Genomic DNA, 17018 nt, shown 5'->3' with positions numbered 1-17018 from the left:
GGTTTTTAAAAACCACTTTCTACTCACAGGAAGAAAAAAAAAAAAAACCAGAGACAGACTGCATTGCATTCAGATTTTAATCAACTCTTATATTAAAAAAAAAAAAAAAAAAAAAAAAAAAAAAAAAAAGAACTTCAACTTAAAAAACCCAAGTGAAAATCATTAGGACACTTTATAACCAAAGCACAGTTCAGGTTTACCCTGCCTCCTTCTTCACTTTGTATTCCGCATATTGATGCTGGCTATGCCGCCGCAGTTGAGTTTCATCCAGGAACTCGGGGGTGCTCAACAGCCAGGCCAGAGTTTTTCTGCCATCCTTCTTTCCCAGGTTTTTCCATGTCCTGGCTCGCAAAGAGTCTTGCTTCTTGGTGCTGGAAGGCTGCTGGGACTGCTCCCCGCCAGAGCTGGAGTGCTCTGCCTTCTCCACCTCTCTGTGCCTCCTGGACTTAGAGGCCTTCTTGACATTACTGTAGCTCTTCTGCTTGATGGAAGACAGGAGCCTGGCTCTGCTGCTGCAGGCATCTCCAGGAGACTCCTTGATTTCATCTCTGGCATTTTCCTCTTTGGGTAAATCTTTCTGCTGCCATGCGATGAACTCTGACATGCATTTGTTTAAGCGGGAAGTGAAGTCTGAGTGAATGGTGTTGACTTCAACGGTGACCTCCATGGTGGTCATCTTAAGTTTCTCATATTGGCTCTGGATTTCCACCATCTCTTCCAGGAATTCTGTGGATTGAAGCTCCTGCAGGGCGGCCGGCTTGCTCAGGAACTCAATTAACAGACTCTGCTTTGGTTTCTGCTGCTTCTGGAAGAGGAGGAAATGAGGCATGGCCGTGTAGTGGAAAGCTTGGCTGACAGCAAGCTTGTGATAGATGTAAACCACATCATGGTGCAGCGCCTCTGTAGACTCATGGAGGAAGCTCTGAACATGAGCCCAGTCCTTCAGAGCCACTCTGATCTTCAGGGGCGTGCAGGCGCGCTGGGTGTGGTAGAAAGCGAACATCAGATACAAACCTCCCACTCTGATCTGGTAGCTGAACGGAGGTAAGAAGTACTTCACCGCTGTGGCCAGAGCCACATGGCAGAGTCGCTTCATTTCACAGCCACTGGTGATGCCGTTGAAGATGTCCGGAAACTTCATGTCCCTCCAGATGGCAGAGAAGACCTCATACCTGACTGAGTCCGTTCGCTGGAAGCGAGACAACAGTTCCTCCACGTCTTCAGTCAGAGGCTCAAAGAAGAAATCAGTGTAAAAAGAATCTTGGTACGGCATTGTGTCTACAGAAACCCCAAGGAGACACAAAGCTCTTCTCCTCTCCTGCTGTCGGCCTTAATAAGCTGAGAACAGGTGTGTCTTGTTAGTGACCAATTACCACAGGCATGTCACATGCCTCAATTATCGAGTAACATCGCCACCTGCAGTCGGATTATGTGCATTCCATTTCAGGTCTATGGCAGGCCGTATTGATATTTATTAGCTTTGTGTATTTCTGTCATCTCAAACTTTCTATTTAAATATTTCATATATCTTTAATTCTCACGAGTCACGACCACAAATGACTTAATTTCCCCCATTCATGTTTATTGGACTTTTACCGACTTTGTCTGAAATAAACATCCCGAATGTCTAAAACTGAATTCAGACGAGGATGAAGTTTAAAGTGTAATTGTCCTTTATTTAAGCAGGTAAATGAAATGATCTACCAATCGAATTAGTAATTTTGTTCTTAAAATAAGATTATGCCCTTGAAATAAGTTTTTAAAAAAATATATATAAATCATATTCTAATCGGACATCGTTTTAACTGCTCAAGCAGAAAACTATTAAGGGAAAATTTTAATAAAATTTAACATCATACAAATTTAGTAAATAAGACTACAGTCAAATCAAGATAAAATACTGTTTTTAGATCAAGAACAATCCAAATGCACTCTTGACAGCTCTCTGTTTGCTTCCATTTAATTAAAAAATATTTTTTACATACATAAGATGATTACTTTCTATTCTGACAGAATTGTCCTAATTGGAAAAAAAAAAAAACTGCTCAGGAAAACACAACTTATATTTCAATTTTTAAACTGTGGAAATATCTTAGTCTGCATCTTTGTGTTTGAGTGTATTAAAACAAAAAAATAAATAAATTACCTGGGTTTAAAAATCACTGAGGAAGCAAAGCCTGGCTTGACCAAAGTTACCTGATGGCGTTGGATGTTAAAGTTGTATGATGCTTGTTTGCCAACAGAATAGAAAAAAAAAAGTTAAATCCAACAAAAAAAGTAAAAAAAAAAAACTATATATCTGACAGGAAACAGGGCAGATTCATCTTTGAGATTTATTTATACTTAAAATGGGTAACCTGTGGCCAAAATAGTTTTGACAATTTTTATCCAGAATGACACTTCTTTTAAAACCAAAGCATGCTTCCCTGCAGCAGATTGATATGAAGATACATAAAGAAGAACCAAGGCGAGTGTTGATGATCAATTACCCTGGAATAAAAACTGCAGCTTATTGAGGGAAAATAAAGCAAGATTCTCTGAGTACCTGGACTGTGTCGGTCTGAAAAGGGATGTTATGAAGAGCCATAAAAAAACAGGTTCTAAACAGGTAACATGAGTAAAAAAACTTGATTTTAATGTGATTGATGGTTAAAGCCCATTTTAATTTATTTTCCTCAAGCTGTAAAATACAGAACAACTCTCATACAGGGTTAGAAAAATACACCTTTCACCATTTATTGCACATTTAATGCAAATATATAGTTCAGCTGTGTTTGACGTACTCTGGTTCTGAGATAAATGAAAACATAAACATTGTTTCCAAAAAAAAGAAGAAAAAAAAAGAAATAAATCCGACTGAGCGTCCTTCAGTTGTTGAATGTGATTTCATTAAAATAAGAGACAGCTGCAGGACAGCAGACAGTAGGCTTTTGTTCATCTGGATACACGACCAGAAGAGGGGAAATAATACAAACATTGAAATGAACCCTCCTGTCATCTACGCTGCTTCAAAGCTGGTCTACCAGCTTCCTTTGCCTCCCTTCTTCTTCTTCTGTGGTGCCTTTTTGCGTGTAGCCCCTGATGATGAAGGTTTCTGCTGTCGTGGAGGGACCACGCCGCTGCCGCTGGGGGCCGCTGATGAGCCGGACGCAGAGCCTGGTCTTGGGGATGTTGGCGGGCTGCTGGCTGTTTTACTGGCATCCCTGAAAAAGACGACAGCAACGCTTTGGTTCGATCAGAACAGCTGATTACATCAAGGTTTTAAACCAGCAGAGGATCATCGGGGGAGGACAAACACAAAGGTTGGAACCTAGGAATCAAAATTCTCCTGCACTATTTTGGGGTTCATTTTTAATAAGGAGTGGACAATCAATCTTTTTTCTCTTAGTTTTTTTTTTTCATTTAATGTATCAGAATGTACATCACAGTTGAATATTTTTTATTCTTTTATCATAGCATCCATAAGTTGTTCTATAGTGGGAAAATGTGTCAGCATTTTACCCAATGAAGGGTAAATGTTAAGGCGGAGGGGGTCGCACTAAGGCTACCACTCCCCACATGAACACAATGAGCATCGACTCATCATTCATGTTAAAATGACTTATGTTCCAAATACCTTTACAAAGTAGGAAAATGAAAATCTGACTTTGCACATCTCTCACTTCCTGTTTCTTTAATGAGTTTTTATTTAACAGATGCACTCAAATGCATAAAAAAGCTAGGAGTGATACATGTCTGCATCTTCTGTAAGAAAATAAAGAAAAGTAAAGCAAATGGAGGAACTTATCTATAAATGCAGACATATATCCTTCATCGTGACTGGAATAAACCCCGGAGGTAGGAAAGTGTTTCCATAAAAACATGGAAAAAACTCCTAAATTATCTAATGTTGAAAAACTTAATCTTGTTTAGTTTAAGACGATTTAGACTGAGTGCAAGTTCTCTAAAGGAAAATGCTTCTGTCTGGTAACACGTCCAGCGTCCCTATTTCTGATTCTTCATTTCATTTTCGGCTTTCTTCTTTTGGACAGTAATGCTTTCAAAGTTGCTTCTTAAAAACAGTGTGTGAAATGCAACTGCTTTTTAAGAAGTTCTACAGGTTTTATGGCGTGTAAAAACCCTTCTTGTCTATTTTGAGTTTCCTCAGTAGAGGAAACGGGCCTTTGAGGTTCCATAATGAAGGTGATGATCTCAGGTGGGTTCACTCACAGCTCGGCTGAAGCTCCTGCAGTCGCTCCCTGCGTGCCTTTTCCTATTTGCTCCTTCTTCTTTCCCTTCTTCTTGCCTCTGTAATAGGAGCGTTCCCTCATTGGAAGCCACCTCTCAGGGTCCGGCGTCGCTTTGGGGTCGTAGTTCTTCGGCAGTTTGCCTAAAGATGAAGATGATTTTAGGTGAGCAACATCGAGAGGTACATGAACATCTAGGACGGGCTGCTAACAGAATGTCGACGTACCTTTCTTTTTCTTCTTCTTCTTTTTGATCTCACCTTGGCTGCAGCAAAATACAACTTTATGAACTAATCCGTATTTAAGTTTTCCAGTTAAATATTAGGATATATGTGTGAGAACTTACCCTGACTCCTTGGGGATGTTTTCTCCGACCACTTTACCAGCTTTTTTCCTGATATAAGTGGCACCGTGAGAGTTCTCCAGCTCGTCCACGTCAACGTTGAAAGACATGGCATCTGCAGACGGCAGGTGCTTGCTGAGACTGGAGAAAAACGCTAAGGACTCTGAACAGATTTGTGAGGCACTGCTCTTCTACTGAAGCTCAGAAATACTGAACCAGAGATAATTGCTGGAAAATACAACTTGTAACATGATTGTTTTTCTTCTTTGGCGAAACCTCTGCTGGAGGTTTCTGCCTGATAAAGGGGAGTTTTCCTCTCCACTGTCGCTACAAGCATGCTTGGTGAGAGGGATTGCCTTTGAGTCAATGATGCAATCGACTGGTTTTCCTTGGATGGCAAACTTTGAATCAATATGACTGTATGATCTGGTTGTAAAGTGCCTTGAGAGGACGTGTTGTGAACTGGCGCTATAAAAATAAACTTGATTGAATTGAATTCGTAAGAATAACAAATTATTATGGCAAGCAAGAAAAAACAACAAATCTTTATTTATTTGCAGCTTTAAGGGGAAAGTAGAACTGAGACCAGTAAGTTCCATGTCAAAGGATACGATTTGGCTTTATCCGTGTTCACCAGAGAATAAGCGGAGATCAGTTGAGCCAGTGTGTGAACATCGTTAGTGTTTTGTCTGTTAAAAAGCACAGAATAGAAGCTCTGTTTACTGCAAATAAAACTACAGATTAGAATCTAAATATTATCTTGGTTGTAATGCACAAAACAGATCATTAACACTTATATTACAGAAGTACTTTGAATTGTCAAGCTAAAAAAAACAACCCTAGTGTTTCTGCAGGGACTCACTTCCACAGCTGCTCCAGATCACTGATGGCTTCTTTTTTCCGTCCGTGCTTCAGTTTGAAGTTTGCAGCTTCGCGTACCAGGGCCAAATGTGCAGCAGATCCAGGCTGTGAAGGAAACAAACAAATAAAAAAACATAAAAATGACTGCAAACCAAGACACCCTGAACTCAAACATCATCCCAGCAGTAACCATCTATAGTCTGTTATTAGCTGCACTGATAAAGCTGTAAAATAAACCCTCAAAAATGCCCATCCCACAGAAGCATAATCTAAAACACAAGGATCCACTTTACATAAGCCACTGCTCCCAGAATTATTGGTGCTTCTGTTGTTGTAACTTAATTATTTAAATGCATTTTAATTATGTAAAGGGACAATTAATTTCATTGTGCATTTTGAATTGTAATATTTAAATCATGTATTAGATCGATAAATACATTTAAGACGCAAGCGGCGTTGGACGACCCTCGCAGCTCAGCCTATATCGCGACCACGTAAGCCAAGTTCCACACTTCACCAGTTGACAAGCAGCGGAAAACCACAGCTTTGGCTAGGAAGGTTTAAAAATCTAAGCTATGGTTTGGTTTAAAATGGCCACATTCCTGTGCAGCTTGGGCCATGGCTCTAAGAGAATTTTTTAGTAGGTCCTAGGGACTTATACATGTGTGCACAGTTTCATAATCCTCAGTGCAAGCATGGTTTGAGGCTGCTTGTTTTAGTGTTTCTAGGGGGCGCTGTAGATAAATTAAGCCATCCTCACAACATATTGGACTGGATTCCTGTGTGGGGTCGGACTAAGATCATTCCAAGAGATTTCTGTGCAGATCAGAATTTTAAAGAGGAAATAAGAGCCAAATGTATGGTAATGGTGAAACACATCACTTTGCCATGACCATATGGCAAAACCATTTAACTAAAACTCTTTGCCTCAAAATAAGTTAGAACAACACCTTTTCTGTCTGCTGACACAGTTTTAAGTTGATTAGGTTAAGCAGAACAGAGAGGGACCAGGAGTGAAAAAAGTGACTTCCTGTTCTGAGGGGGCGGGGCTTATTTCATACTACATTTAATTTTGGGGAATTCATATTTATCCATTTTCTTACCACAAATTTTGGCCCCCTATATTCATTAGGGATCACATTTCAATGACTGTGGATCAGTCGTCTGCATTATATCATTTTTTAATCCAGTAAGACAGAGCTTCCGTTCCTCTGAATGTCTGTGACAATATCAGCTGTTTGATGGGATTTTTCTTTTAGTCACATCTAATAGGATGAGCTGAAAGCAGAAGTCAGAGGCCCCATTAAGGCTAAAAAGATTGCTAAAGGATAATAGAAAATAATTTGATATGAAATTGATAGAGAAACCAAACCTGTTCAGCTTGATAATACTCTATAGCTTGTTTGAAAACGTCGATGGCGCCGTCGATATCTTCCTCATGGGAATACATGGTTACCAGAGCTGAAACCTAAAACACACATTTTAAGTAAAACAACAAAAATCTACCGGATTTCTTTACCATGAGATTTGATGTTCATAAAGAAAATTTAATGTTCATACCATTCCTGCTTTGTGCTTGAATTCTTCAATGGATCTGAGGACGTCACATGCTTTTGTAACGTGACCTGCAGAGGAAGTTTCACTATAAGCATCTACAGAGCTACACATTGAAATACCATAAAGCCAACCAATTGTATATTGCCCATAAATGTTAAAAAAAGATGGAAAGTTTGTCTGGATGTGTGAGAGTGGGTCAGTACCTTGAACTAAATACAGTTGTGCCATTGTCAGTTTGATGCCAGATGCACTCTCTGGGTTCTGCTCTGAGAATTGCTGCAAAAAAAATACAAAATTCCACATACATATAAAATTTAATTCAGTAAATTGCATTAAGTGCAATCAGACATTTATTTGGTTTCATGGGCTCTAATCTAATGACACAAACTGGGGCTTCCTGTGAGGAGTAGATTTCACTTTTGACTTTGAATAGATATTATTCTTAGTTTGTTGCTTTCAGTAATTCAGTTCAAAATGAGAAAATCCACTGATGTAGAGACTTGATTCTTAAAGTGATATTTAATGCATTAATTCTGATTATAATATAATACATCACCAGGTTAATAATAAGTTACTATGAACACACACGTGTTTCAGTGGAGACTTCTATCCATTCAAACTTTAACCAGATTTACTCGTCTACCGCTACTTTGTTCTCCAACTCTGCAGATAATCTGGTAAAATCCCAGACTAGGGTTGTCAAAAGTATCGATACTCAAAAAAGTATCGATACTGAAACGTTGTATCCGAATAAAATACTCATTTTCAAAAGTATCGATACAGCCATCTAAAGTGCAGACTAGAGGAAAATGCACTTTCTGAACACTGTGTGATTGAATAATTCTGTGAATTTTTCAGTTTCAGACTTTTTTTTGTAACAGGTGCAGCTGCTGAGAATTATTTTTGTTTAACTGGTTTGGCTAGTCTCATTGTTATGTCTGCAAAACATGGCCAAGGAAGGAACACTTAATTTTCATTTTGTACGTTTTTTATTTAGCTTGCTTAATATTGTGCACAGCATACAATATATCAAATTATTATTCTTATTGTTTTTTATTTATTTCTTGTATTTTTTTTAGTAATGAAAATATTTCTGTTGAATTTTAGAGTCTTTGTTTTTTTTCTTGTGGTATCGAAAAGGGTATCGAGTATCGAATATTTTACTTAGTATCAGTATCGAGTTGAAAAGTTTAGTATCGTGACAACACTATCCCAGACTCACTGATTTAATCACTCCAAGTAAAGGTTATTATCAAGAAGAAAAAGTCTCAGTGGAGAAGTGCTCCACCAGTCAGGAGTCAAAAGTCTAGACTCCAGATTTACTTAAGATGTAACTTGCAAGAGAGCCTTAAAACTTAAAACATTAACAATGCTTGTGCCCATTTGCCAGTCGACAGTTTATCAAATCCTCTTGTTATTGTAGCGTCTGAACTCTACTCAACCCAGACCTCTAAGAAATATTCTAATTCCTTCACTGAAAAACAACCTAAACGATTAAAGGGGCAGTCTGTATATCCATATCGAGTCCTGTGCCAAAGTTATCTCCAACTAGAACTAATCTTGACAATATTTCTCAATTTCACAGAAAAAAAAACTCGATTACAGTTGTTGTGTCAACTACAGAACAGGATTAAGGACTAATGTCTCAGAAGGAGCTTGAAAAACTAATTCCTACTTTTTTCATTTTTAGTAGAATTGATCACTGCAACGGTTTTCCATTACAGGTCTGCCTAAGCAATTGATTAGTCAGCTGCAGCTGATCCAGCATACTGCTGCACGTGTCCTCACTAAAACTAATAAAGTAGAGCACATCAGCCCAGTTTTAAAGTCCTTCCACTGGCTACCCGTATCTCAGAGAACAGACTTTAAAATACTTATGTTTGCTCTATAAATCACTGAATGGTTTAGCTCCAAAATACATTACAGCCTTTTTCAGAGGATCAACCACCCAAACCTCTCAGATCTTCTTGCTCAAGTTGCAGACCCAGAACCAAATCTGAAAAGGCAGCTTTAAATTCTTACCTTCCATTAATCTGAAATAAACTCCCCCCAAAAAAACAAAAACTGAAAAAGTGCTGAAACCGTCAGCAGTTTTAAGATGAGATTAAAAACATTTGGTCAGAGCTGTGCTGACTGTGCCATCCAAACCTTAGTAGCTTAAATCTGTATTCAAACTTTCCTTTCTTAGTTGCTTTATTATTATTATTAATATTCCAATAGTTATTATCTACAGTTATTCTTATTCAATAATTATTGAATGACCTAACTGTCATAATTAATCACCTTGCAATGTTTTTCTTAATGTGCAACACTTTGCTGTGAACGGTAATAAACACTTAAAATTGTGTGCTGAATCTTTAACATATACCTTTTTTTAAAAATTGAATTATCAACCTAAATCCACTTTTTAAGCATATTGATATTTAACGAGAGAGGAGTGAAATAATAATCGTGATTATTCATTGATTTGAAAAAACAACTAATTTAGTGATTAATTCAGTTTTAACTGGAGCATAGAGGCTGTAAAACATGCCTTTAGCTGACAGAGGAACCCACTTAGATCAGTAATTATATCAAAATTGTAAAAAGTAAAGTAAACATTTTGCATTAAAGATTAAAAAACGTTTTTGTCTGTCAATAAGGCTCTATCCCAAACTCCTCAAGTGGAAAAGTTTTAGTTTTCCCTGGTTTAAATTCATAAAAAAATCTTCTTTAAGGACCCTTTGGCTATACCATTATTAATCGCTTAATTGAAAAAATAATAGCAAAGAACTCTGTTGATCTCACAATGGAGAAATTCACTAATCGACAGATTAATCAATTTTTTAGATAATCGAAAAATAATAAATAATCCAATAAAACCAATGCTTCAACATTTCACAGAAGTGAAGGATGTGACTCTGCAGCAGAGGGGGGTGGGTACCTGCAGGAGCTCCACAGCCTTGCTGTGCTGCTTCTCTCTGCACAGCTGAGCGGCCTGGATTAGGACTGGTCGAGGGTGACTTGGATTCTGAGACTGAAGGTTTGATGAGAGTTTCCTGCACTGGTCGGCCTGTTGGAATCCGGACATCGAGCCCTCATTAATACAGAAATATAAACTGTAAATGTAATAACATTAGAGCACACATACCTGGTTAGTGTACATGGCCAGTAGGGCTTTGTTGAAGTCGATGGTCTGCAGCTGCTTCTTTGCCAGCTTGTATTCCACCCCTTCTGCATTTGTCAGTTTCACCTTTTTCTTTGAGTCGAACACATTTTGGTCCTAGGAGAACAGGAAGAGTGTAAACGGGCGTTTATGGTTGTTCTAAGGAGTAACATTTTCAGCCAGCTTTAACCCTACCTTATTGATTGTGATGATGTTGTTGGCCGTCACAGCCAGAAGCCCAACATCAGAAGGCCTGAAGTCATATCAGATCATCATGGATCAGCTACTTGACATTTTATCAAAATGCTCATCAGAAAGTAGATTTGAACAAATGGTTTTGGGCAGTCTGCGCTGCTTGAACTCACTTGAGCTTGATGACCTGGTTGTAGAGCTGCAAAGCCTCATCCGTTCTGCCCTGTAGCTGCATGATGTACGCCATCTGAGAATGGATGACTGCCAGCTCCGACTCGATGTCTTCTTCAGTCACGTCCTAAAACAGACAAATGATAGTTATCTAGTGGGAAAAATCTAATTTGAGAATCAGTAATAAGCAGTAGTGATTTCCTGACCAGTTTTCAGCATCAATGCATACATTTTCTGAAGATAAAGCCCAAGCTGCAGGGTTGTGCGTGTTCGTTGTAATATGACATACACTGTTGTAGCAACAAATACATATCTAAAAATTTATTTTATTTAAGTTTGGAAAATCGGGGATGATCAACCAGGTCTCGGAACCCTGTAAGGATGTGTTTTAAAAAAACAACAGGAAAAGGACTGTGTGTAAGGAGCATACTAAACAGCAGGCTTTACAGCTACTGAAGGAGAAAATCTAATTTATAATCAGATCAAACTATCAGAATCAAGACTGATTAAAAAAAAAAAAAAAAGATTTATTTAAAATTTGCAGAATTGAAATAAAAAACAATTTAAAAAGTGTAAAAAAAACAAAAAAATCTATATTTATTCCCCTTAATTAACGATTAGCCTAATACGACCTTTAAGGGGGAAAAAAATAAAAATAAAAACTTTCCCAAAGTTCTCATTATTTTCTTATCAATTTCAAAGATTACATATTTATGGGAATAACTGACATGTTTAACTTTCCATCATGTGGGAAATTATTTCCATTATGTTATTAGGATAAATATAAAACCAAAGACTTACAGAATCATCTGCCAATGAAACTCTGCAAAGCTCTGTAAAACAAAACAAAACATTTTCCCGTTAATGTCAAACATTGCTGACTTAAGGGGTCTGAACAACTAAAAGACATGCAGACCTTCTGCTTGCTGTAGTTTATTAAAGGCCTCCGTCAGCTGTCCTTGACCAATCAGAGCGCAGGCAGTGTTGTAACAGAGCTCATATGTCGTCTCAGGAAGTCCCAGATCCTCCTACAAAGGAAGAAGAACGACTGCAGATAAATTTAAGAAACAAAGAAAATATAATCACTGTTATGCTCAGAGGACAGCAGCAGTTTAAGGAGGTGGCCTTATGCTACGTTCAGACCGCACGAGCTAGAGGCAGCAGAAGCAGCTAGTTTACATGCATAGTCAATGGTTGATGCGCATCAAGGAGCAGCAAAAGGTCCAAACGTGTGTTTTGAGCAGCAGAAGCAGCGCGTCTGTGCAGCTAAGGCAGCGTGTGACATGCTATGAAATAAGAAGCTGCTGGAGTTGGAAAAGTGAACTTTTGCTGTTGGACGCACCACATCAACCAATCAGAGAAGCTGATCTGGGAGCTGGCAGGGAGACAGACACAGCACTGCTGATGCAGGTGGCTATGATCACTCCTCTAAAACAGTTCATTGACGCCTAAATTAACTTAAAATGTCGAAACCTGACGGCAACCAGTGGACGTCCAAACTAACGGCAGGCAGGGCTAACCGCAGCCCATCTGCAGTAGCCCTCTCTCGGCATAGTCGTATGTTCAGGGCCGCTGGCTATGATGGAGATTTTTAACTCGGCTTTGGAAGGATTAGACTTGGGGTTTTCGTTGAAACGTGAGAAGGAAATATTCGCAGTTTTACCGAAAGGCTGTTTGTTTACACTCCCCCACCAGCTTTCTGTCACGTTTACTACGTCACAGTCAGTTGCGCTCATTGGTCAGAGCATTGGCCAATAGATCAGACATTGGTTTGAAAATCGACGGGTTGTTCTCATCAACAATCTTCCAATGTCTAATTCATCGGGGCCAGACTAAATTACACATTTAATCTCACATTTAGTCTGGTTTATCAGGCTAATTAAAAATACTTTTTATCCACTTATAACAGTAAACATAGCAAAGCTGCTCTTTGCCATTGAACACAGGAGCAGCAGAAGCATCAGATGCATCTGGACACACTTAACTGGATGCGTTTCAGGAGCGTCAAAGATGCACTTGAAGGGTGTCTTGACTTAATGTGAACAAGCATCAAAAATGAAGTAGCAGAAGCTTTTTTGTTGCTTCTAGTGCCTGTGGTCTGAACGTAGCATTGAATACTTTCACCCCTGTTCATGGTTTGGTGTATTTTGGGGTGTAGAATATGATTCAAACCACTGATGAACATCTTGTTCCCGGGTTTTCTAAAATAATAACATAAAACAGGGAAGGAGATCCAAGAGATGGATCCAAAGGCTGACGTACTGCGGCAGAAAACATTTGTTTTTAGAAATACTTATACTTCCTAAACTGTAATTGTTTAAGTTATTTTCATTCACATTTGATTGGTAGAGAGAATGGGTTTCAAAGGAAAACCTTGAAAGAAGAAATTAGAGGGGGTGGATGTATGAGGATTACCATCGGCGCCTTCTCCCACTGACTCATCGCAGCCACCACCGCAGCGAGGTTGGTCTTCCTCTCCTCCTCATACTCATCCTGGGAGTTCCTGATCAGATCTGTGTAAACCGTCTTGCACTCATCGTAGCGCTCCAGTCTATACAGCTACACAAGGAGAGGAGCTCAGATCAGCTGACATACTGACAGCATTTAAACAGGAAAAATTAAACCACACTTTACCAGTAACAGTCATTATGCTGGACATTAAGAACATATTCTATGTCTGCATTATGCCACCATTAAGATTAAGTTGAAACTGCTGCGAGTAATTATGTGGTATTATAATGATGCATAATGGACAACAACACAGACTGCATGAACACTGACTCTAAAGAAGGAAAATAGCCTAAAAGAAAAGTCAAATCAGAAAAGAAGGGTAAACAAATAGAGAAAAGACATGCATTTGATGTGCAAGAGGAACAATCAGGGAAGATGGAAAAAAAAAAAAAGAACACTTGCTACACAGACCATAAAGAGGGACATAGAAGATCACAAGTGGCAGACAAAGTAAAGACAAAGCAAGTGGTCTTTGGTGTCACTTTTGCTCATGTGGGAAGTCATGAAGAGCTGGATAAGTCTAGAAAGGCAGCTAGTAAGACAGAGTCTTTTTTATGACACTGCACTGCTGAATCTCTCCTTTTATGCATTGGCTTAGCCACCAGATCAGCTGTAAGCTCACTAACATCTGTAAGCCGTCAGCTACCTCTGAACTTCACTTTAACACTCATGAAAACTCAGAGTTTAACATAAACTGTCAAGAGTTTAACATAAAAACAATGTGGTTGGAATAATTTACTTAGTGAGTTTAACTGATAGATTTAATTAATTAATATAAATGAAACACGAAGCTTAAAGCTTAAAAGTATATATATGTAAAATAAGGTACAGTAAAGTGTATATTTGAAATGTAAATATTTGAAATGCACTTTATTTGACTTCATTTAACATCTTAACACCCACCTAATTTTACATAACCCTCGCCTTTTTGCATACGCAAATAGAAAAGCAAATAACTAAGAAAGTAAGCCCAAATTACACGTGAGATACATCGTTTGAAAGCCAACACACCTTGAAGTTTCTGAAAAGATAACGAAAATAGTTTGCCAAAAAAACAGCTGAAAATGCAGAAGTTAAAATATGACATAGTGGTTTTTTCTTCTTTCCAAAAAAGGTTAAAAACAACCCACTGGACTTAGTTTCCAAGTTTGAAGAGATTTCACTTCCCATCCAGGAAGCTTTTTCAATTCCAAAATGTCAGGAATAGCGTTGAGTTCAGGCTTCAGGCAGTAGCCCAACAAAGCCTTGTTTTAGTTTAAAAAAAAAAACAATTTGAAACGGATGAACGGGTCCAACCCTTTGGAATGGGGGTCGTTTGGCTTCTTTTTTATCCTGCAATGCTCCATACCCATCTAAGTGTCTGAAAGGTCAGTCGTTAAAGGAGATTGTTGGCCTGGCTGAATAGACGAGGTCCTCAGCCCCCCTGTACAGGGGCTGCGATGATAACTCAATTGCTCAATTGTAGGTTTTTGAAAGCTGAAATCTGAGTCCACCTCCTCTGTTTAAGGATTTTTTTCTTTCCCAACATAGATGGCTTCCTTCACGCCCCATGAAACTACCTATTTTGCTAGTTGTTTCTTTCCTTCTCAAAAATAGTGGATCTTTTTTGAATAGTAGTAACAAAGAAATGCTTGACAAAAGGCATGTGTCATTGCATTATATTTATTCTACCTCATGTCAACAACAACTTCAGAAACTTTCAGACTTCTAGGTATAACAGTTACAAAGATAGGAGTCTTTTAACTTCTGGTGTCAGCAGCATCTCCAAACCTCTCCAAATGTGCCATATTATTCAAAATTGGGCTTAATGCTTTTACACAACAATTTTACCCAGAAAAATCACACTGAAGCATTTTGATGGCCACAAAACATTTTTGACGCAATTATTTTTTTCTTTTTCTAAAATTCCATCTAATTATCTAAAACTGTGCAATGAGCCAGAGTTGGATCTGCCTGTGTGCCGTTTATGTCCAGCGATATTATCTGGGATGCACTATTCAAATTTGCCATGTTTACCTTTGTTTTAAAGGTAATTTCACGGGTCCCATGCGTAAAGGAGACGCTTTCAATTTGCTCTTTATACTTTGTGGGCTGTCCCACTTTTCTGATGGTAAAAAACTGACTTAATGTGGTGATTTTCTTGTTCTTATTACAAATATAAGAACAAGAAATATTACAAATGTTACAAATATTTATTTTTTATTTTTCTGGGCTTCTTTAAAGTTTTTTTTTGTTTTTTTTACCCAGTTCTGGACCATTAAATAATAGAAGATTAATGAAGATGACTGCTTAGTCTCTTCAGTGAAATCAGTTAAAATTTGCATAGATGCATCCATTCCTTTTAAGTGTCAAAGCTGAACAAATTAAAGGGGAACTTGACAAAAAGACAAAAGTAGAATGGCCTTACCACTTGACCATAAAGTTCCTTCAGCTTGTCTGTCTGCTCAGTGGCACTTTCAATGGTCTTCAGGGCACTTTCCACTCTGTTCAGCCGATACTCGCAGTACGCCTTCTCAAATACAACCTCACTACAAAGAAAACAAACACCTTTTAACCATTTTTATGAAATTCTGACAACACTGGATACAAACAGTCAAAATCACATCTTGCTTATCAGCAGAAAGTTCCTTTTCATCCTGTGTATCTGGTACAGGTTCATCATTGTTCTTTAAAAGGTTTAAAAGAACTTATTTAGCAGTGTAACAGTCCTTTACCTCCCGAGGACTTTGGAGTGAGTGTTCATGACATTCAGCGCCTCCTTGAAGCTCCCGTTCTGGACAAGGCAAACGATCTTACAATGAAGAGCCGTCACATCGTCCCTGTTCTCATGGAGAACTATGGCAGAGAGAGGGAGGTAACACATTACTAAACAGTAATAAAAAAAATCAGATTGATATGAGATCACTGAGGATGTGTGTGAACCATCGGTGGTTTGAGATGTCATTAGTCTTTTTTTAAGTTCTATACTAGAGATTAAACTAGACTGATAACCAATATTTATTCCAATCTTGTTGTTGTGTGTGAGATTGGTGAGGAGGCTGGCTGATTGGTATCTATTCGGTCATGTGACAGATTTACCAAAGCATTGCAGGATTGATGTTAAAATGCAGCAGAGAAGAAACGTCAGAAGTGTAAGGGGTTTTTCTTTGTTTTTGTTTTTTTCCCAGTAGAGAATAGTAGCCTGACTAAGCCGACTGAGGCCATATACATGGCGCATCAATTTTGAAAGGAGCCCGATTTCAAAGGTGGGACCAGGGCGGAACAAACAGTCATCAGAAACAGATTAGAGCCAATCAGATTGATACAAATGTGATGCAAAAAAGCCCTTTCTTTTCAATTAAAGCTCTTAGCAGCCAGTTGTTGAAATATTAAAGATAAATCCAGCTCATTCAGAAAAGCTTTATTCAAGCATTCCTCCATTGTGGCTACAGGCTTAACTGCTACGGTTACAGAAATGTGCTGATGCGTTATGGGTAATTGCACAAGGGTTAACTCCCAGCTGTAATTGTTCCAGTCTGTTTTAAATTGATGTGGGCACCAAGAATCGACCATCTGCTTAGCTAGTTGCACCTAGTTACTTACTTGCAGCTAGTTCCTAGCACTGATAAAACAGCTTGCAAGTATGGAGAGGAGCACTTCCTTTTTAACAGCAAAAATAACCTAATTTTGACCAGGGGTCCATTTCACAAAGCAGATTTAACAAACTCAGACTCAAATCCTCAACTCTAAATTGATCAAGCCTAAGGTTTGAAACTCTGAAATTTCAGTTTCACAAAGGCTGCTGTGAGTTAGTTTAATCAACTCTAAGTAAGTCCACTCTAAGTTCAAGGGTTAGTGTGTTAACAAGCATGAAAAATCATTATCAGCTGATCCCCAATTTGACGAAACACCATAACAACAGGTAAAAGGAGATCAAAAAATGTGATTGGATGTAAGGAGAGTGGAGACAGAGGACACACAGTTTACTAATCAAAACCTGCTCCAGACTAGGTTAGCTCTGGGAAGAATGTTA

At 38.5% G+C, this 17018-nt stretch overlaps 2 protein-coding genes across 2 annotated transcripts in view; both read right to left on the bottom strand.

The window, feature by feature from the left end:
* Positions 1-196: 196 nt before the first annotated feature.
* On the bottom strand, positions 197-1273 carry LOC107096334 (snRNA-activating protein complex subunit 1-like). The gene has a single exon (XM_015392943.1). The coding sequence runs from the start codon at positions 1271-1273 to the stop codon at positions 197-199; it is 1077 nt and encodes a 358-aa protein (XP_015248429.1).
* A 1042-nt stretch (positions 1274-2315) lies between these two features.
* Positions 2316-17018, bottom strand: part of srp72 (signal recognition particle 72kDa) — a 17198-nt gene continuing 2495 nt past the window's right edge. The window contains exons 2-19 of the mRNA XM_015392950.1: positions 15721-15841; positions 15414-15534; positions 12911-13054; positions 11412-11523; positions 11297-11328; positions 10498-10622; positions 10328-10385; positions 10118-10249; positions 9911-10039; positions 7191-7263; positions 6991-7055; positions 6803-6898; positions 5432-5535; positions 5181-5258; positions 4573-4710; positions 4454-4491; positions 4210-4369; positions 2316-3203 (exon numbers count right to left, since the gene is read on the bottom strand). Of these exons, the coding sequence (XP_015248436.1) occupies positions 3020-3203; positions 4210-4369; positions 4454-4491; positions 4573-4710; positions 5181-5258; positions 5432-5535; positions 6803-6898; positions 6991-7055; positions 7191-7263; positions 9911-10039; positions 10118-10249; positions 10328-10385; positions 10498-10622; positions 11297-11328; positions 11412-11523; positions 12911-13054; positions 15414-15534; positions 15721-15841 (1910 nt within the window). The 3' untranslated portion in view covers positions 2316-3019. The remainder of the gene's footprint in view (positions 3204-4209; positions 4370-4453; positions 4492-4572; positions 4711-5180; positions 5259-5431; positions 5536-6802; positions 6899-6990; positions 7056-7190; positions 7264-9910; positions 10040-10117; positions 10250-10327; positions 10386-10497; positions 10623-11296; positions 11329-11411; positions 11524-12910; positions 13055-15413; positions 15535-15720; positions 15842-17018) is intronic.

This window comes from Cyprinodon variegatus, unplaced genomic scaffold, assembly GCF_000732505.1.
Source record: "Cyprinodon variegatus isolate N-32 unplaced genomic scaffold, C_variegatus-1.0 Scaffold616, whole genome shotgun sequence".
Classification (NCBI taxonomy): Eukaryota; Metazoa; Chordata; class Actinopteri; order Cyprinodontiformes; family Cyprinodontidae; genus Cyprinodon; species Cyprinodon variegatus.
This window is presented reverse-complemented; position numbering and strand designations above follow the sequence as displayed.

What these genes read in the sequence shown, in the direction of transcription:
- LOC107096334 (XM_015392943.1), bottom strand. Translation starts at nt 1,273, where the DNA reads ATGCCGTACCAAGATTCTTTTTACACTGATTTCTTCTTTGAGCCTCTG.